The sequence below is a fragment of the Diorhabda carinulata genome, chromosome 7 (genome assembly GCF_026250575.1).
Source record: "Diorhabda carinulata isolate Delta chromosome 7, icDioCari1.1, whole genome shotgun sequence".
Classification (NCBI taxonomy): Eukaryota; Metazoa; Arthropoda; class Insecta; order Coleoptera; family Chrysomelidae; genus Diorhabda; species Diorhabda carinulata.
In genome coordinates this window covers 8,323,465-8,345,756 of record NC_079466.1, presented here as the reverse complement: position 1 = coordinate 8,345,756, position 22,292 = coordinate 8,323,465, and the positions used below count along the sequence as shown (strand labels likewise).

The window sequence follows — 22,292 nt, the reverse complement described above, 5'->3', positions numbered from 1 at the left end:
ACTTTTTTGACGACAAACTTCACACTTACACTTCTAATAAGTTATTGTTCGTTACTATGGTAACGCAATATTTTGTTTATGCATGGAACTGGTCTAGGCTAACTAGATATCAATACGTCCTCGTATTTATTAGAATAAAGGAAACACTTTATCATAGCGGAAAGAGACGATTTCAGTTTATGTCCGATATATTTCAGAATTAAAATGAAAGATTAGTTTTTATCATCCAAATATATAGCGAATATTGTTTACAAATATATCATTTCTTGAAAAAAGCTGTAGACATACATTAACTTTTTTTCAATGGAAAATAATTCTCACTAGTTAAAGGTTACACTGTTATAATGTTATAAGGTTATGCAAAGGACGAACTTACCCCCTATCAAGCCATTCACTTATAATCCCATTCCTTGAAGGCAGCGTGTTTAGGTTACATATCAACGCCAAAATGAGGAAGAACGTAAATGGGATCATATTTATTTAATAACGATTGTGTCGGAATAGTAAGTAGGAAGAAATGTTAAAGATGATAACTACCTTATAAAATTCCAACAAGAAGGGGTTGAGTGTTCTGTACTTACCTGGTATTTTTATCGTGACCCTCGACATTCATCAAAACATTTGTAATTTTTGAAACAAATCAAATTATGTGTGACATACATGACGTGAAGTGAGTAACGTTATGCAGAAGAGAAATTTATATTATTATATGATAATGGACATCCGTAAGTGGAAATAGAAATTGGCCTAAATTATGATCTTAACCCCAATCAGTACTCGTAGATATTATGGGCCGTATGGGTAGAACCTTCCATATAGAAACCTAAATAAAATTCCTGATGTATAAAATTATTGGAATAGTAACCTAGGGTGGTAACAGTGTTATGATCTGGAGTGGTATTATTTGGGAATCGATTGTGATTCAAGAAGGTAGTCTTCAAACTGTTGATATAAAACAGACGTACTAGAATCACATCCGGTAGTATGTGTCAAAAAGAATTTTTTTAATGCACACCTGCACATCCAATTTTGGATATAGTTTGAGTTTATATTAGAAAATCTTTTAATTTTTATAACTGTGCATTAATTTTGTACACAGTAGACAAAAAAATGAACTGCAGGACTACAATACTTGAGAATGGTATTTTTTGAGGAAAATATGGTGTGCTTTAGTTAATAATTAATGCAGCTGGAAACTTATTGTGGTGGTCAATGAGATCTTGTAATATTTTTTTCCAGAAAGAAGACCCCTAGATTTCTTTGTATGTTGTAATTTGAAATCACAACACAACCCACAGCTCTAGGCAGATATTTTTCGATTTTTTTTTCTAATTAAATACCTAGACATTTAGGATATTACAATCTGGTTAACAGTGACTAATGAGAAATTCAGTTCTAACTTAATCTGATGGAATTTGAAATTTAAAACTCAACTCAACAGTGTTTCTTTCTTCATGACTCTTGGCTAATTTCTTATGGTCTGGTCAACAGGTCCAGGTCCCCATGGAGGTCACTATTGCTAATGTATCATGCGGCATCTACTATATTTCTATGATTGCTAAGTTGCTTGCCTCAGTGTATCCCCATAGCTGGATACCATATGTCCTTCCAGGCTTAAGTATCTGCTCACAAAGCAAAAGATCATTATATAGAGATACAGTGGAGTTTCTTCCAATTAGCCAGATTATTTTTCTATATTTCAGTCAAAGTTCTTTTTTCTTCTTAACATGAACTTTCCATCGAACTTTCGCATCTAAGGAAATACCTAAATATTTTGCTGATTTTGAGTGTGGAATCAGGTTATTATTTATTCTGGCTGGAATATAATCTATCCTTTTGTTTGTAAATTTCATTAAGTTTAATTTTTCATCTCTTCGTTTAGTCATAGATGCGGTGGGCAGCTTTTTGTAGCTTGTTGGTTGCGTCTTCATTGCTCTTTCCAATAGCTAGAATGGCAGTGTCGTCGGCGAGGGTGGCTATGGTATTCTCTTCTGGCTTAGGAATATCACATGTGTACAGTAACTGAAGGATAGGTCCTAGAACACTTTCTTGTGGTACTCCAGCCTTATTTCTTATGTATGTGACCTTCAATCCAAATCTTATCAAACGCTTGTGCTACATTACAATAGTAATAACAATAACAAAAGTAACACAAATGTTATTAAAATTTTTCAATCATGGGGAAAACAGTCGGGAATTTTTTTAAAATTTTGTCAACTTTTTTTCAATGCACCAAGCTTTGAACGACTTTGCATCCAAGGCTATAATAAATATCAAAAGAAACTTGGTTCATAAAATAATAATCCTCTAAATTGCTAAAACTTATTTGTATATTAAGATTATAAGACAAAATTAACATCGCGAGTTTTCACAGGAATACACATAATTTAATAATAACACTTTGGTGTTTCCTTGCCACTTTCCAAATAAACTACTCATAATATAACTGACATTGACTTCTTAATCATAGCGTTCTCTCAATAAATGTTCAAAAATACCGCCATTTACTTCTAAACATTTTCTGCTTCGTCAACGAAGAGCGTTTGTTGCTCTCCCAATTGATTCATTTCTTTAATCTTTAATATGGGCTGCTGTATTCTCAACTCGTCTAATTAGTGCATCCTGTTTGTCCACTTTTATTTTGTAGACTTCATTCAATGCCCTGGAAAACGTTCATCTAAATGTTGCTTGACCTGACGAGCGACATGTGCAGGAGCTCCATCGTGCTGATAGTAGATCTGCATTCTAATATTTACAGGAACATCTTCTAGTAGGCCTTGTAATAATTTCTAACAAACCTTGTCAAGTAGCGCGTTCAGATGATATGTTAGCACTGGGAAGCTTACCAGTCTCGCATAATTTATTAAAAACTCTAATAAATACGTTTCTATCTGGATATCATTGGTGTGGAAAACGTTGACGATATCCGTAACAGAATAATATATGAAACCAACTTGGTCCTCAAGATATTTAAACCAATTCATCCTATATTACAAAAAATATCAGTGATAATAAGTTTGGCTGATAGATCTATCCAACTATCAGATCCTGAATTTAGATGCTTAGCTATTCAACAAGCAGAAACTGCATTGAAAGAAAATAATTATCTGGAAAAAATGATAAATAACATATTCAAGAAAAGGATAAACAGATACTACGATCATTTAAAAAACAAAACAGAAACGAAACATCAAAACATAAAACATTTTTCATTACCATATGTACAAGGACTTTCCCAACAATTATCGAATTATTTCAATATAATATATGCTATTCGTATAAGTCATAAAGGACATAATACATTATCCAAACATTTTACTAAATTAAAAACATCAAAAAACAAAAGAAGTATATAGATATATTATATATCAAGAGCCTTGTATTAATTGTGACGCTGTCTACATAGGGTAAACATCTCAGTATTTAGAAAATAGACTAAAAGGTCATCAATACGATAAAAAAATAGAACTGCATTAACCAACCATGAAATATCAAAAAAACATAAATTCAATTATAAATATTCAAAAATTCGCGGAACGGAATCTAATACACGAAAAAGAGAATTTTTAAAAATGGTTCACATTCATAAGAATGAAAAAGCTATAAATGATACATTTAAGTGAGAAGCAACATCCAAGTTAAATATTGCTATCGGAATAAACGATTATATATGATAATTATACGGAGGTCATTATTACCATCCTTGAGATTCTCGTTATTCTATTTTGAAAAACAATACGATTCTTGGTAACTTGAATAGAATATTCCAAGATATATCATCAGTCCAGAATAAAGTTCAAATTTAAGAATAAAGTTCATCCAAACATTAGTAATACACAATTATTTCAATAAACTATTGTTACTTTTTTTAGAGATACATTAATTTTATTGTTAAATAATTTCTCAGAAATGTGCTAACAAGACATGCTTCTATGTATAAAAAATGTCATTTTTTATTACTTGAGATGTATCTTATTCATTTAAAATGTAGACTCAGATTAAGATATAAGGTGTTTTCAAGTGCACTGCGACCTGAAAGATCTATTGTGTACCCCCAAGGTACACAATAGATTGTCAAGACTGCATACCTCTATAGACTCCCATTCGAATATTGAACTGTGGTTTTGTATTTAGTTTCTGTTTGGGAAACAGAATGTTTCTGGTGCGATGAAAGGAATATCTTCTTTTTCGACAGATTATTTGCTTTTTCTTATCCTTGTATATCTCTGGCACCCTGATTAGAAGAACATATTTGTCTATGTCCATATTGAGTGTGCATACCTTCCAATTTGTACAACTTAAAGGGCTTCTTATTAATTCGGAGTATTTGGTTATTGATCTCCTATATACACCAATCCGAGCTCCTATTGCGGTTTTAGAGACATTTGTATACTATGTTATGATGATTTTCAATGTGGAGTGTGTTGATTTTCCAATTCGTTTTGTCACTAAAAATCATCTATTGGGAGTTTTAAGAGGGACATTTTGGCCAAGAGTGTCTTCCATTCTTTCGAATTTATAATTCTTGTTTTCTAAATCAGATACACAACAGTCTCTGCACCTTCTACCCCAGTATTCTTTATAAATAACTGAGAAAGCTATAAAAAGGTAAAAACTTCTTTAACCACATAATTTCCAATATACCTCTCCACAAGATTTAAAACCAACTTCCACTATTTTAGTCTAAAATAAAATCCAGTAATTTCCATGTTAGAGAATTATAATAAAACCTTGAGAGCTCAGCAAGAGAGCTGTAACCGTTATTTATAGTTTATTTGTATGAAAATAAACGTAAGTACTATAAACTTGATCCGATAATTTGAAATTTAAATAACAGGTTGTAATTGCAAACGTTCATTATAACACGTACGAAAAGGTTAAAATATATTCTTTGTATTCAAAAACATCTGACGTACATATATAATTTGGATTAGGTTAAACTGCATTAAAAAATATACAAACTTGACATACTATATTAAAAAATATATTAAGTAGACACTTTCTTAATCAGTTACTATAAATATTTTACGCAACATATGAATTTCAATATAATCAATTTAACCGAGGATACGTCGGCTAAATTTTTATATCTTATGGTTGCATTTTAGATTTTGGATCATACTTATTTATAATAATGATAATAAGAGGTGGGTGATATATAAATGAATAACCCGTAATATCAATATTTTTTGTTAGCTTTATTAACGCTCATTGTATAATTACTGTACCAGATGTGCGATGTTCGTAAACATTTACTGTATTACTAAACGTTGAAACATAGTATTTCAAATATACACATTAAAATATCCGATTTACTATTTCATTCTATGTTCATGTTGGTTGGCAGTTTGTTTTTTGTGAGTAAATCGTGAATCTGAAGACACCATTTTGATTTAAATCTTTAAATATTAAAACCCCTCAAACCATATTGAGATTGAAAACTCCCATTTAAATTAGATGTATATTGTGTCCCTGATATTTTATTTTGATTAATTAAACTGACTTTAGCCTTTACAATTAATTATTAAAATGAGCAATATAATTTCCGCGAGAACATGGATATTTTTGCACAAATACCTACTTTTGAAGGTTAATATTAAGTCTTTTGAATTTGACAGTCAATACATGTCAGATGTTAAGGACTCACTTTTCTTAGATATCCTTATTTTGACTACAAAAACGAAACGAAGCAGGGTGATAATTGTTTTAGATTTGGCAAGTACATGCAGATTAATTTCTTGAATAGTGACTCCGCCTGTACCAAGAGCTGTACTCTGTTAAATAATATAATAAATTTTGTATTAATGTAAAAGACCAATTTAATAAAATTTAGACAATTGACGTTTTGATGGAAAGAATGTACGCTAGACTTAGGATCGAGAATTGCGAAGAGGTGGTACAATAATGAAAAGTTCGATAATATACTACTTAAATTTACTACATATACCTGAGTACCAAACAAAGCAATATACACAAAACAATTTACAAAATGAAAAAATAAACTAAGGCGCGCGAGCCGAAATTCTGAAAGCTACGTAGCTCCCTTAAGATCTAGACATTCCAGATGATCGTTTCGTGTCTCGAGAATGAACTTCTCTTTAAAACATCTCGCCTGGGTTCATGTAATGTGTTGGTTTTTCCTAGAACATGTACCAGGCATATCAGACAGTATTAAGTTGATTATTATTAAATAATAATAAAAATAATTAAATTAAATAAAATAAATAGTACCTAATTTCCAAGAATAATAGTGTTTATTTCGAATAGATAGGATTGATATTAACAAACTTACGAAGTTTAAAAGTCTGGATATATTTTCCAAATAGGTACTACGTCATCAGAGCCGATTGTATAGGAGAACTATTCGTATGCTTTTTGACAAATGCTACTCGCTAAAGTGCTATTTTGACGACAAAGAGTTGAATTTTTGATAAAAATTGAGCAGGGGTTTTTCAGACAACTTGCCCCAGATAGATTCCCTTGCAAATTTATTTAATGGCTTTTAACTAACTAAAAGTCTATGAAAAAAAGATATGTTCGTACCCAGTTAAACAATTTTATCATGAAAATGAGACTTAATTTATTATCTTATTAGAAAAATACTATTGGGGTCAAATTTGCTCCATGTTAAACGTGAATTTTAAAAATTAATAGTTCTTTTTTTCTTTAATAATATTGAGGTTAGATTTCGTCTGGACAGACACCAATGCAAAAAGCAAAAACATCAAATCACAAGTGACACCTTAAAACTACTATATTATTGTTACAATAAAACGTGAAGCTACCCTGTATTGAAAGTTTTAAGTTCTGGATATGCTATTGGAAAAATGAAAGTACTCATTTACCTCGAAATGATCTTCACGATAAAACCGATTACTTATACTTGATAAAACAGTATTCCTTTTACTATTCCTTCTTCATTGCATCCCACCATTTTCTCCGAAATTTTTCCCCATTGAGGATACTAAAAAAAAACTTTTATTTGGTGCAGTAATAATTGTGTCGGTACATTTTGGTACAATATTTATAACGAACTTTTGTCGATCCAGACTTCGACATCCTAACAAAAAATATAACTAATTCGACGCGATAAGATGGTGAAACAAAAAAACGTGGTAGTGATGCTGCTGTAGCTTGTCGGGCAGAACTCTATCAACGCTGGTGACGAAGCAAGCGATTGTCGCGTTGCAATCTGTGCTAAAGACGTGCGATAGATTACAAAATATTTTTTTCCTCAATAATTTAAAAATTTAAACCCGAAATTGTTACCAAAAGAAACTATCTTGGAATTCCCTTGGTTAGGTAAAGGTCCGTTAGGGGTATAAGGATTGTTTTATGGAGAAAGTGGTTTGGGGAAATGTGTTCCTGTATTTCCAAAAGCGAGGTCACATGGCGTGGTCGCCACAGTTTGAAAAGTTTATTTTTATATTGTGTTATTTTGTCAATTAGTTTCTTATGGAAATATTGAATAGATCGTACTTTTAGTTTAGCTAAAATACCGTGAATTTGGAGTAACTATAGATTGCGTTACAACATTAAAATATTTCTTTTACTGTTGAATATACTGTTGCTAATGAACGTAACTGTAAGGCAAGCTAAAAGGATGTGAAGAAAACACCATATAAAAATGAATTTTCAAACACTAAACGTAATTAAGATTTTTTACGTAACTACAGATTACGCACCCACTTTTGAAGTTGTAAACGACATTGATGATCGTTCTTCATTAACTTACAGACAATTCAAGTCAGTTTTACAAGAAATGGAATATGCATGTTCAAATATTCCATTACACAGTGATTTTCTTAACTCAGTATCTCGGCGAACTAAACCTCAAGTTTAGATCGGATCAAACTGTTCGAGACTAGTGCGAGTGCCGGAAGTCTTTTGAAATGAAAATAGATATATTCACTCGCGTTGTTACCTTCTATATACATATATAAATACTTTCCAAATCTTGAAACATACTCACCCAACCTTAATAATTGTGACAATGTTGAACTACTGAAGAAATGTAAAATTACATTCCTTTGAATGATTTTTTTTGCATAAATGTAAATTCAATGTCAGCTTATTAAATCAAGGAAAGCCAAGATAAAATATGTGGTAGTAAGAAAAGTTTTATGTGATATTCAAGATAAATCTAACGAAATACTGAATTGTTAAGCTAGTTTGCCAGATAAAAAGATTTTTATTTCAAGGTATCGCAATTCTTACAGTGGATTTATATTGTTCCAAAATACAGTGTTGACAAAAAATGTTTTTCACAAATTTCACGAAGAATATCTACTTTTTGAAGTAGCACTACACTTACGAGGAATCGCGATTATAATTGTTGTTCTGAGTTTTTCTCAAGTTTTTTTTTTAACTATTCTAGATTATTATTTTCAAAAACAAATTATTGTCTAGGAATTTTAAGAAAATTGTTATTATTATTTGAATAATCTTCCTCTGCCACTTTAATTTTGGAAAATTGCTATTATATGATTAGTTATAATTTTGTTCTATTTTCAAAACGGTACAGGACTAAGAATGGCACTTTTGTAGAAAATTGAGAAAACTTAGAACTACCGCTAAAACTGCAATATCTCGAAAATGCAGCCACTGCTCGAAATTCCTGAAAAATAAGTTTCTATAGAAAAAAAGGTGGAGAAGCTGTGAAAATTCTAGGAAAAAGCTAAAACAACTCATATAATAGCGATTTTTCAAATTTAAGTAGTATTAGTTAAATAGTATCAATTATCTTAAAATAATTCTAGAACAAACTTAAAAAAATGACGAGCTCGAAATTGGGAGCAAGCTCAAAAATATTTTTTCGCATATATTTAAGAAAAAAACATTTTTAATATTACATTTCGGAGCAGTATAGAACAAACAATACAAAACAGTTGACAGTATCGCGATATTTTGAAAATACATTGTTAGCTCGAAAATATTGTTTTAAATAAAAAAATCTAGAACAACCTGAATCAACCTCCAAGTGCTTCGTACGCGAACAACTTTTGTTGAATTTGGTTTATCTGGAAAAACTCATATAGTCCATAGTTGGTTAGGTCATATGCTTAGATCCATAATGCGTCGCCTATCACGATCTCTTGAATGCGGTTCATGAGACATGTTCCTCGAAAAAAGGTTACTTTACACACTTCTTACTATTTTTCTGGCATTTTATCTCTGATAAGAAACAAAATGTCACTTGTTATGAAATTACTATTTTCGCCGGGGAAAATGATTACTTTTTTTCTGATATTGTATAAACACATCAGCAAAGGTAGATATTTATTTTTAGAATATTTTTTATACAATTTACACATGAATGACACGGTTCCTAAAACTATTCGGTACAACAATTGAATTTTCTTGTGTTGAAATTATATTCCTTCCTGCCTTCATAACTTCCATTGATGAACTTGGTCGCAAATCCGGTGTTGTTTTAGGGCTACCACACGTTCTAAACACGTTTTTAGCCAATTCTGTCCTATTTGCTATCGATTCGTCAACATTCCCTTCAGCGACCGTTGGTGACTTCCAACTTCTTTAGTGTCATCCAGTCTCCCCAGATTCAACTAAAAGTGTACCAAAAGATATTCTAAATGAATTATCTGTATATGAGTTAGCATTTTCAAGTTGAAGAAAATTAACCACTGTTTCGGGAACCTTATAAAATTGGTTTGTACCCACAACCTGATTTATACATTTGATATGCATAGAACAGGCGGCGATCCATTGCTGCTGCTAGACCAATGTCTTAGTACATCCGATAAAATTGAACATATTTTTCAGTGACTACAAATCTCGTGTTAGCATCAGCAATTTCGACAAGTTTATGCAATTCCAAATAAAACAAGTACCTTAATCACTGGATAAACTTTCCATTTTGTTTCAGAAATGTAATTAGTTTGAATCATTTTGAAATGTCTACAAACTGTTCGACTTTGGTTGTACCAATCACTTGAATAATATGAATGATATATGTTAATATTGAAGCATCGTTTTTTCCGTCACAGAAAAAAATTGGGGAAAATACTAGAATTTAACTTTCGGTTTTTTGTTACAACCTCAAGCTAAAAATCTAGTACTTTTTTCCTTTTTATAATAAATAATTATATTCTTAACGATAGGCATAACTTAATAAACAACTAGGTATATTTATAACATTGGATTTTTTTTTGCTTATTTCATTTTTTCATCAGTTGTCCTTAACATGTGATGATTTAATTATATTTTCCTATTTGCCTGCCTACATTAGTTCATTCAATATCGATTTTATTATTAACAAACAATGGAAAGTTAAGTACGTTGACTTTTATACAAAAGAATCTATATACACATCATTATTAATTGCAATTTGTTTTCACCGGAACGTAGCAATAAATAATTATTCATTTTCTTGTTTGAAATATATATTTTTTTTATAGGAAATGTTATTTAAAAAAATAAACTTAAGTGATTTGAGTGTCATATAATTATTATTATTCATGATAATTATTAACTATCATTCCTTTTGCTGACTCATCGAAGCAAGAAACGTTATATTTGTGATTCAGATAATAGACAAAACTATAATAAAATTACCGTATCGGTTGTTATTGAATTCTAAAAAACTTAAGTCGTTAAGCACATCCGTTGTTATGAATAAGAATTGTACAATGGTTGCAATGTGAATGTTGCAGCAATTATATTGATAATTAAAAAATCTCGACAGCTAAGGCTATTTCTAAACAATGATAAACCATGACAATTTTGTGATTAAATATTTTTGCTTACACGGTATGTTTATTGTCTAATAATAAAAATTGCCTTTTAATGTTCATATCATGTTATAGTAGTTTTTCTATTTTTACTTAAAGAAACACAAAATACGTCGAAAGAAAAAATAATAGAAATTTCGGTCGTTGTCTGAAAAGTTTCCGAATTCAACCTGAAGATGTTGGCGCTTCATACGTTTGAAAATATATTTGTACATGCGTTGAGAGACTCTCAATAAAATTTCCGTTTTGGACGCTTAGTTTCTGTTTGACAATCATATAAGTGAATCGTTGTGAAGATTTTTTTGGAAATTAAAACATTGAGTATCGAGCTGTGATTAAATACGCAAATGAAAAAGGAGTTACACTCTGTATACGGAGAACTATCATTTACTATCATAAAATTTTGGGCGGCTGAAATCAAACGTAGCCTTATCCCTTATCAGCTTGACTGACGATGAGGTATCATCGAAAAAGCTCCTCAAATGGTACTGGCCGACCGTCGGATTCAGGTTAGAGATAGAAGAGGAGAAGATACCTTTCCATATACTTACAGGTTACAACATTTGAAATGTTAATAGTATCTTTTCCTGTCTAGGATTTAAGGGGCTGGAATGGTGTAGGCCACTTATTACTTAATTGAACCGAATATAGTTGGAGAATTTTTCATGATCTAAGAAAATGACTAACCTCTAATTTTTATCTGTGTCAGTTTATTTGGAGCCAAGAAACAGTATGTATTATAAAGTTCGTTAGTGTCTTTTGAAATGTGTATCAAACAAGATAAATAATTGCCCGTTGAGGCAAAAATGATAGTTGAAAGTGTTTGTAGAGCGAAGACACGAAACACTTTTCATTCAAAGAGGCTTCAGCTTTAACCAGCATCTCTGAAAGTAAACATTGGAAAATTGTGATTGGAAAAGTGAATTGATTTATTTATGTATGCAGAACAAAAAGCGCCAAAGTTATTGTCACTTTCACGTAGACTCTTCCAGTAAACTGATGATGAGATTAATTGATTGATTAATTGATTTTGTGACGTATTCTATCTATTTTGAGGTTTTTATATAAAAAATTGGAAACTGGAAAAACTGTATTCAACACGTGAAAAAAATTGGGAACTCATATAAATGTATGTACTTAAATATAAAAAACTTATTATTGACTTGCAGGCTAGTAGCGACAGCGAAATTAAACTACTAGTAATAAATAAAATGTGATATATGTATTAATGTCTTGTGAATAATTTAGTAGATTTAAGATCAAAATTCAACAGTTCCATCCTATAAAAATTTCAAACGCAACAATGTAATGTAATGTGAAATATACCCTGTATCTAAATTTATAAATTTTATAGAATTCAAATTTTTCTTTGAGCTATAAGGAAAATTCTAACTATTATAATATAGTGATGCATAATGCCCTCCCAATAAATTGTCATAAATAAATTTACGACTTTTATGTCTTATCTGTCTAATTTTATAAGGTTTCGGTAGTATCCATTTTATCCATTTTATTTTGTGTTGCGAAAAGAGCTTGTTTTGAATTATTATTTCATTATAGAATGTTTGAATTATTCATTTTCTGTGTTATTTTATAACTTATTATAAATATTGTTAAAAGAGTTCTAGGTTTTAAGAGTTTTGTTCTATTGCTTCATCATCATTACAATGGTAATATGATTCATGTCAGAATTTAAGTTAAATGGTAGCAAACCTTTAAAGCAATCAAGTAATAGAAATAATGTCGGTGATACATAAGAAAGAAGAAACAAGAACTTAAGTAAAAAGAGTAGATATATCTAGAGGTACTGATGGTTCAGTAAGCTAACAAACAATGGCATGCTTTTGATGAATGATTTAGACAGTCATCTAACGGTGCGCCGACCAAAACATAATGTAGTGGAAACAATAATGACTCAGATCGCCATCTAATGGTGCCAGTCATAATTTATTGGAAAAGAAATATTGGGTAACTGACTGTTGTACTAGTTTTTAAGAAAACGTGAACTGTAAACTGACAAAGGTTTCTAGATAGAAGTTATCCAATGCTAGAGGTTCTACAATTGCAAAAGAATACATAAGCCTGTACCTTACAGCAGAGGAGTCAGTATTATAGTCTATATCAGAAAAGTATAGAGCAATAAAATAAGGAATTCCTTCCAGTTCGGCTCAATTTCGGTGTAGATCTTGAAATATTGTGTAGGGATTACTTAGGTAGTAGATTAAGTAGATTATACAGTTACGTTTTGCGTTTAACTGGTACCGTTTAACCTTCTATTAGTGCCTCTACCTAATTCCAACTCTATTTCAGATTCGGCTTAACCATTCTCCGTAAGGGCAATGGTGCCTTACCCAAAATTTTTAGACCTTTATAAGTATATTTGTTTAGTTCAACGCATCTGTATTTGCTGTTAAGCCGTAAATAGTGTTCATAAGGTTAGTAATAAAATACCCGAAATTTTTTTTACAAGAAACTGTCGACCGATGTTCCCAAATTACTGAAGTTGGAAAGTCCACCGTTTTTAAATTATTGCGGGGGAGAAAGATAGCAGGCCAAGTGGAACCTCCCAAGAAAAGTCCAGGTAGACCAATAAAAGTCCTTGACCACCAAAAGTGTAATTCGAAGTAAAGTTCACTATTTTTATTTTAAAAAAGAAATAACCACCCTAGATAAGATTTTAATGGAGCTTGGCTAGGGTGACAGTATTTCGTTGATAACTAAAAATCTCATTAAAGAAGAGGAGAAAATGTCGGATCTTGACTACTTAATCGATCGGACCGTCGACCCGTTAATTATAACGTCAAGAGGAGATGACAGTTCCTCAGATGACAAAGAATATTATGATTTTTTATAATTTAATTTCTGTATAATGTATTTTTTGTAAAATGCTCAATAAAAAATAAGTGTACCTAATACTATGTACATAATGCCTAATTTTTATTCTGTTAAAATAAAATTCTTTCCTTTTTACGAGTATCCTATCGGGCACGCCTTTGGCACACTGCTTTCAATGATTGTGAATGGATAACAATAGGCTAAACCCATAAATTGACCCCAACCGGGGTTGTACCACCTGCACTTGATAAAAAGGAAGAATTTTCCTATGAAATTAATGCCAAACTATGAAAGTGGCTTAAATATTCGTTGGGTCACTTTGTGGTCCATTTACATACCTAATGAGATTTTATTACTCTATACATTTCTGAAATAAGTTATAAACTGTTTGTGGGGTTGTTAATTAGTCTTATAACTGGTGTGATAAACCTTTAAAGAGTGAAATTAAGTGCAATGTTCACTCGTCAAAATTTATCTTTCTTTTAAAAATTATCAAAAAAACTAATTTTAAAACAGAAGAGACCTAAAATCAAGAAAATTTAGATGCATTAATACTCTCTCTCTCTCTTCTCGTTTTTTAAAGTAATTTTTGAAAGATAGATAAAATTGACGTTTTGACTTTCTTTTAAGTCTTTTCTATCAACGTCAATTTGAATACTTAATTCTGAAACTTGTGAATTTGAAATTTTTATAAGAATTAATACGATTAAAAACTCGGAAAATCTATTAAAGTTAGTCCACTTTGGTGTTTCATAAGAAACACCGTTCTCAATAAGAAAGAGCACATAATATAGATGGGATCTGACGTTTCGACTAATTTTAAGTCTTTATCAAAATATTTTGATGTTCACCAACGCACTCTCTTGTCTCACACTCGTGACCACTTCTTCTAGACTCAGAGATTATAACCATTGACTGATAGGCGAATACAATCACAATAATTGAACTAATGATACTTTATAACCAGTTAAACGAGTTTTTAATATTAAAGTTCATTTTTTTACATTGCTTCTAGGCAGATATAACCGGTAAGAGATTTCACTTAACATGGACCAGAAAAACATGTTTCTCCCAATTATTTCGAACAGTATTATATATTTTATGATTTATTCTAATTTCATATTCATCAATATAATTTGATAAATACCGAGAAAATAAAGTAAGTAGTGTAACAAGTTTTATTAATTCGACTCCGTAGGGATTACATGAATCACTTGAACTGTTTGATATTGATAACTGAATTTATAGAAATTTCTATATTTATTTAAGTACATAAACTTTATGTGAATCACCGATAGAATGTCTGTATCAGCTCAAATTAATCATGTTTTTGATTAAATTTTGCAAAACATGACCAACATCGAAATGTCGAAATAAATATTTTTAAATTAAGTCACGTATGTAATATTACATACATTACATTAAATTAATGACGTACAATAATTTAAAATTAATTGTTACTTTTTTTGGATACAACACGGTGACTAATAATCTACCTATAATTTTTATTTTTCCGACTTCATTAATAATTATTTAATACAAAACCTAATTTGGGAGAAATATATACGAGGTTATCTGAAAAGTTTCCGACAAAGGAACAAGACATGTGTTTCCTAATAATTTTTATTTTACAACATAGTCTAATAGTTACCGTCTTTCTCCTCAAAATAATCGTTTACGTATGCGATAACGTCCTCGTCTAATGAAAACCTGTCTCCTGCAACTTAAAATTTAAGGGAATGAAACAAGAAAGAGAAAGTTGATATGGGTCAGATGTGGTGAATAAGGTGGGTGGCGAACCAATTTGTTAATTTTAACCGTGGCGATCACCAACTGAGAGGGTGCGTTGTCTTGATAGAAAAGCACATTATTTTCCCTCAAATGCGGTGCTTTTTGCAAAGTCTTCATTTACCTTATGGAGCAATAATTCGTAATTTCATCCTATTATTGTTTTACCTTTTTTGAATACAATCCCATGACTATACCAAGAAACGGTGACTATCATGTTTCGGTCGATAAAACTGTATGAATGAGGAAGCAGATAGCCTTGCCAAAAAAGGTAATGACTTAATATTTTAAACTAGACCCCTTCTGTGGCTCCATGAGATGTTACATCAGTAACGAAATTAATGGATGGCTAAATGTTCAAATTAGAAACACTCCAGGTTTAGGACAAGACAAAGGATTCATAATTCCATTAGCTAGGAAGTCTAAGAAACTCTCAAGATATCCAGAAATGACATTAAACAGGTTGTTGGTTTTCTGATAGGACGCTGCCCTCTTAAGTACAATCTTAAAATGATGGTTATGGCAGAGGACAACAACTACAGATTTTGCAAACAAGGTATAGAGACAGCAAACCATCTGTTTCGCGAATATCCTGCCAATGTAATCTAAAGACTAGTTACCTCAAAGGAGAAGTGCTACTACTTTGGAAAGTAGGACAAAAATTTCTTGAAAAAAGGTCTCTTATAGGAGGAGTCTACGTATTTTGGAGGCAGATCGAGGCACAAAATATCTTTTTAGCTATAGGTACAGAGCTGATGGAAAGCAAAAATCACTCCTCAAACAATGGCGTCTAGGTAAAGGGAACATAATATAACAAATATTCAGTATTTTTTGTTTTTCGAAATCTATATACAATTTGAATATTTATACAGTCCATAGGATACCGGGATTTAGGACCACCGCTAAACAACTGTACTAATTAAAGTGTAAGCATTATATTTCAATTTGTTTACATTATTTTATTTCATCAATCGAGTTTAAAGTGTATGTTTTAAGAACAAAATCGTCATAACAAAAATAACCCAGAAGTTTTATACATATGTCTCAGCTTGTATAACGATACTACAATTACTATTAAGTCGGTACAATTGTCTTTTGCATCCTATTATCTTAACAATTACTTATACAATCTTTATACCAATCTTACTCATACTTCCTGATGACGAAACAAATATAATTTCATTGTTTCCACAATAAATGTTGTAAATAGTCACCGTGACCAGTAATTGGACGTATTTAAACAGAATTTGAACGATCAATGTTTTACTACAGGATTTAATCGGTATGAAATTTCTTAGCGAAATCAGCGTAAAAGTGGGATACATTAATATTACTTGAAACACACCTGTTACTTTTAAATGTAAATACAATATATTTTTTTCATATTGTTGTGTATGCGCTGCAGAGAATTCCATGCACTATTTCTTCTTATGCAGCCAACATTAGTAGTTGTATGAAACGCTAGCAAATCAATTGCTAAAGTTCTATAAAAAATTTTGAAGACTTTTCACTCATATAACCTTCTGCTCACTTCCTTTTCGAATCTTCCGTGGTTGTGGATATTCTGGATATCAGATTCTCTTTTCAAATAGTATTAAGCCTTGCTTCACAATGCCCCATGATTTTTCTCCACTTTTTAAGACCTTGTCTTTGGAAAACGTAAAATTTTCGCAGAATCACTTTTAAGGTGATGCATGTTACCAAGCATTATAGCCGCAATATCGGTATCAGCACTTCGTATAACTATCTCTGCTGGATAGTTGATGTTACAGACATGGTATACTATCTTTGTATCTGCTTTCTCGTGTCCTGGACATGATAACTCCTTATCAACACTTGAGACAACTTTGCCGGAATTATAAACAGTAAAAGAATGACAATTTCTGAAATTGATGTATATTGTTTTTTGGTCACCAATAAATGGTACTACTTCATCAGTAGCCCAATGTGAGATAAAAAAATTAACCAGAGCTTCTTTGAAGTTTAAAATTTTTAACTCTTTTGCAAAATCACTTGATCGAATCTGTTCAGGCCCAGTTATAGAGTACTCCAATTGAGCGGACTCTAACCGTTGGGAGTGCTCGTAATCTTTAATAGATATTGATCAAAGATCACATAAACGTTTCCTCTGAGAACAGTATAATTTTATCACCACTTTTCTTACAAACGAAACAAATTAAAGGATTTCCCATGATAAGATTTTTTATTAAAATAACACTTTTATTTAACAAAAAAAAATGCACAAATATGTATTACAAAACGTTGATGTATTTACACATAACTGTTTAATACATCACTAAACGACAGATGATGCGCTGTAAAAGATCGCAGTCGACTAAGCGCTGTAAAAACCATTGAAATGGTCTGGCTACTGGGGTAACATTTTTTAAAATTCAAGTTTTATACTATAACAAAAGTATAATTAAAATTTATTACAGTTTAGTAGCAACTGTCATAAGTGTTTGGCGTTGGATGACGAGTTTTCTACAGCTATCCCAAAGAAAATAAAAAATATTTAATGTTTATACTTAGTGGAAAGTAAGATACTATTTTATACACCTTTATGTTACCTACCCAAGTAACCGCGACCCGAGCCCTACAGCCGCTGGTCGTTCTTACTTGTATAGGGGACACACATAGACAAATTTTCAGCTTTTATAAAATAAGGAAGGTCTGGCGGTCGTGGGCTCTTGCTCTATATTATACATGTTCACTTTCAATTGCCATAATCACAGCTTTAGAACTGCCTTTGGTATGATTTTAATATTAAATTGGAGTAGACTTTTACGTAGACTGAAGTTTGCCCGGGAGCCGAGCGTTACCCACCGTTAACGGTAATAATCCTTTATTGAAAGAATGTGGAATTTGAACTGATTGTTTAGTATAACATTTCAAATGCAAAAAGTCGTAATGATTTCAAATTCCTCACATTGAAGACACAACGTGGTGAGACATTACTTTTTAGTCTATCATCACTTTTTTAGCGCGCGGATAAAGTAATAAATATTTATAGTCTAAGATCCGAACCTAAATCGACCTTCACCGGTTTGATAATAGAATCAAACATATTTTATAATAAATTTCGTATATTAGAAAATATATTAAAAATGAGTAGACAACAAAAATCCTGGACAGAATATTTTTAATTATTTATAAAAAAATGATTTTTCATAAAATGTTGCAACAAGAAGATAATAATAAAATTTTATATTGGACTTAAAGTGTAAAACATTTAGAATGTGCAGACGTAGGGTTGACTATTTTTATATTTATTTATTTATTTATTTGTTGAATTCATGTTATATTGCTTAATATTTTTGTATTATATTAAATATATTAGATTGTTATGTATATAATTAATTAATTTGTTTGCAACAGTTGCTCCGAAAAAACGTGTACTGTTTACAATATGGAGGATAGCAGGGGTACCTCTACTCTCCATATAGTTTATATACCGAGCATGCGCACTTTCTTATATTCACGATTCCATCAGACACGACTGCAGTGTTTGGTTCTTTATTATCATACAGTATACTTACCTCGGATTACTCTCTGTCACTCATTTCCACACGCGTTGAAATTTAAATCTTTAAAATTTATATACCCCTATTAGGACCGAATTTTTTGCCGTCAACCCTATATCATCGTGTTCAGAATAAAACAGCGCTTATGCTGATATAAATTTTTTTCTATTATCTAATCAAGTGAAAGTAGCTAGTATAGACATAACTGTTTATACATGTCAACCCAGTAGTTCGACCAGGTAAATAATAGTCAACCCTACGTATGCACATTCTACATATTTTATACTTTAAGTCCAGTATAAAATTTTATTATTATCTTCATATTGCAACATTTTATAAAAAATCATTTTTTTATAAATAATTAAAAATATTCTGTCCCGGATTTTTGTTGTCTACCCATTTTTAATATATTTTCTAATATACGAAATTTATTATAAAATATGTTTGATTCTATTATCAACCCGGTGAAGGTCGATTTAGGATCGAATCTTCTACTATTATGTCTCTTACCAAACCATTACAGGAGGAAATATCTAAGTAATTTCAACGAATTAGGAATATAATTTTTTTCCTTTTCTGAGTGGAACGGGTAGTGCTTCGTATCAGGATACATTTAGGGTTTTTTCTTTTGTCAGAATATGTAAAAAGATCTTTATACACAACACATTTCAAATTTATGTTTTATACTTAAAATCATGTTACGTACGCACATGGAATTTTGCGACTTAATTGATTTACGAATCCGATAAATTTAAGAATAAACTATAGAATTAAAATACTACAATTTCCGTTGAAGCGCAAAAAAATTCTAAAATATTGTAAAGTAAATAAAATTATGTATACATCACTATTTTTCAAATATGTTTCTTGAGCTTTTTAGCTTGGCTAGAATTTCGCCTTATTGTTTATGCAAATAATTTTATGTCATTTAGATAGGATTATTCATATTCGTCAAAATTGGTTCTTTTCTAAAAATTACAACACATACAATTATTAAATATTTATAAATTATTAAATATTATTTGTTTCAGATATACAGTGACAGTAAGAGTGTCAGAAGAACAGCCGTATCAAGTTAGAGAATACGTTTGGTGCCTTAACTTTCCTCCAAGATGCTCAAAATATAAAATTAAATTTAAAACAGTGTACAAAATACAAAACTTGGTCAAAACTAGACCTGTTGAAGACTGCTGTAAAGGTTATACAAAAAGCAATACTGCGGATAGATGTATACCAGTTTGCTCACAAAATTGCCTCCACGGAACTTGCGTAGCGCCAGACACATGTAAATGTGAAACAGGTTATGGCGGACCATACTGTGATATTTGTAAGTATGCTTCTTTAATTCATTTTAATTTCTAAAATGCTTGAATAAAATATTCTAGTTCTACGTTTACAGTACCCATATAAAATAGAAAATGTTGGAATTTTATACAATCCATATATTATATTATTAATGATCCTTCTACAACGATTTTTGAAATAATTTAATGGTTTTACATAAAGCAATTGAGGTTGAAAAATTAATTTCTATATAAAATTGGAAGAGAAAAAACAACAGAAAATAATAAGTAAATCATTTCGATTTCTGTTTTATCGTAGATTATAAGTTGACATAGTCACCGTATTCGAAAATAACTTGGTCACATATTTTTTTAAACATTATACCCTGTATATATTTTCAGCTTTTCATAATCTGCATCTATAATTATTTATGTCTTTTCGAACGATAGAATATTGGGGTATTAGTTTTCATTCTCCTTTTTTCTATTTTATATATTTTTTAATGGAAAGCTTTTTTGGTATTGCATATTAATATGATTTTAACAAACCAAAAAAGACCCTAAGCAGTGTGGGTAAAATATATAGTTTTATTTTATAAATTTTAATACAAGTACGAATTATTTAATTGATGGTTGCCACAGCCAAGGAAAAATTATTTTTTTGTGGTTAAAAAAGATTTCTATTTTGATATTGGTGTATAGGTGATCTATTTATTAATATAATTATGGGAATTATCAATGTTTACCTGTTTTTGAAATTAATTTTCGAAAGAGATCTAAAATTAAAACGATTCATCTATCAAGAAAAACTGAAAATAGTACAGGTAATTCAGGAGTAACGATGAACCTTGTATACTTTTGATCGACTTGTGGAGTTTGCATGAATTATTTGAAAGACTTTTTTTTAACTATTCTTTGTGAACGTAACAGATGTCGAAATGTTAGTTACGTTACTTTATGAATAATATGGCAATAAGGGCAACTAATAAGTTTTTGTAATGAAGACCGATGAATCCACAAATATTGAATTTATATATTCAATAATAACTAAATTCTGTGGTTTCAATGAAACATATTTATTTGCAAAATAATAAAAAATTTAAATCTTGCATGATAATCACAAGAATCGGTTTCAAATATCGGGCGTGTGTCAACTCTTGATTTTAATGCTCACAATAAAATTTTAACTTCTGTTAAAATGTGCCAACCCGTGATAGTGGTTGTCGTGAAGATTAGACAGTTCGTGACTGAAGATTATGCAGCTCGGGATTTTAATTATGAAATCAAAAACAAAAGTAAAATATATATTTACAGTGTATTTCAATCACAAATTTTAACATTCTAATCACATAGCAAAAAGTTCTTTGGGCAGTATTTAAAAGTGCCATCCATGTCAACGGTTGCTGAGTTTTTTTTAACAATTTAAAAATAAAGATAAAATAATTCTACCAAATTACCAACATGAAATTAGCAACAAAGATACGTATTATCGAAAAAATTGAACAACAAATAGAGGACAATTATTCAAAAATAAAAATAAAGGTATATCATATAATTAAAAATGTGTAGTATCCAAATTTTTGTAAACTATTATGACTCAAATACGATTTCTAGGAAATCCCGTTTGGGTTGCAAATAAAATCATTTGTTATAAAATGTTTATTAATTTTATTTTGTGTCAATTAATTTATGATAAATAGTCAGTAATTGTTATTTTACTCATTTCAGCTTGCCCTAAAGGTCTCTGGGGAAGAGAATGCCAAACTAAATGCGAATGCCAAAATAATTCCACGTGTGATCCTTATGATGGCAGCTGTTACTGCTCAAGAGGTTGGATAGGAAAACACTGCGAAAGTAAATGTGACAAATTTCATTTTGGACATGACTGCTTAGAACAATGCCGTTGTGAAAATGGTGATTGCGATCATGTGTCAGGAGAATGCAAGTGCCATGCCGGATATAGGGGACCTCTGTAAGTTTTAAATGATGTTTAAATAGCAACTGTATATAGGTTTATGATTATTTTTCTATATATTTTTTAAATTAACAATAATAATGGTACCGACAAATGTAAATAGGTAAATAAAGGATTTTGGAAATATGTAATCGAA

The 22,292-nt window shown here is 30.6% G+C and overlaps 1 protein-coding gene across 6 annotated transcripts in view; it reads left to right on the top strand.

Moving 5' to 3' along the window:
* The window catches only part of LOC130896643 (protein draper), an 83,196-nt gene that overhangs the window by 31,425 nt on the left and 29,479 nt on the right, over positions 1-22,292 (top strand). For all 6 annotated transcript variants that reach the window (XM_057804852.1, XM_057804856.1, XM_057804854.1 and 3 more), the window contains exons 3-4: positions 19,930-20,225; positions 21,910-22,153. In XM_057804852.1, the coding sequence (XP_057660835.1) occupies positions 19,930-20,225; positions 21,910-22,153 (540 nt within the window). The remainder of the gene's footprint in view (positions 1-19,929; positions 20,226-21,909; positions 22,154-22,292) is intronic.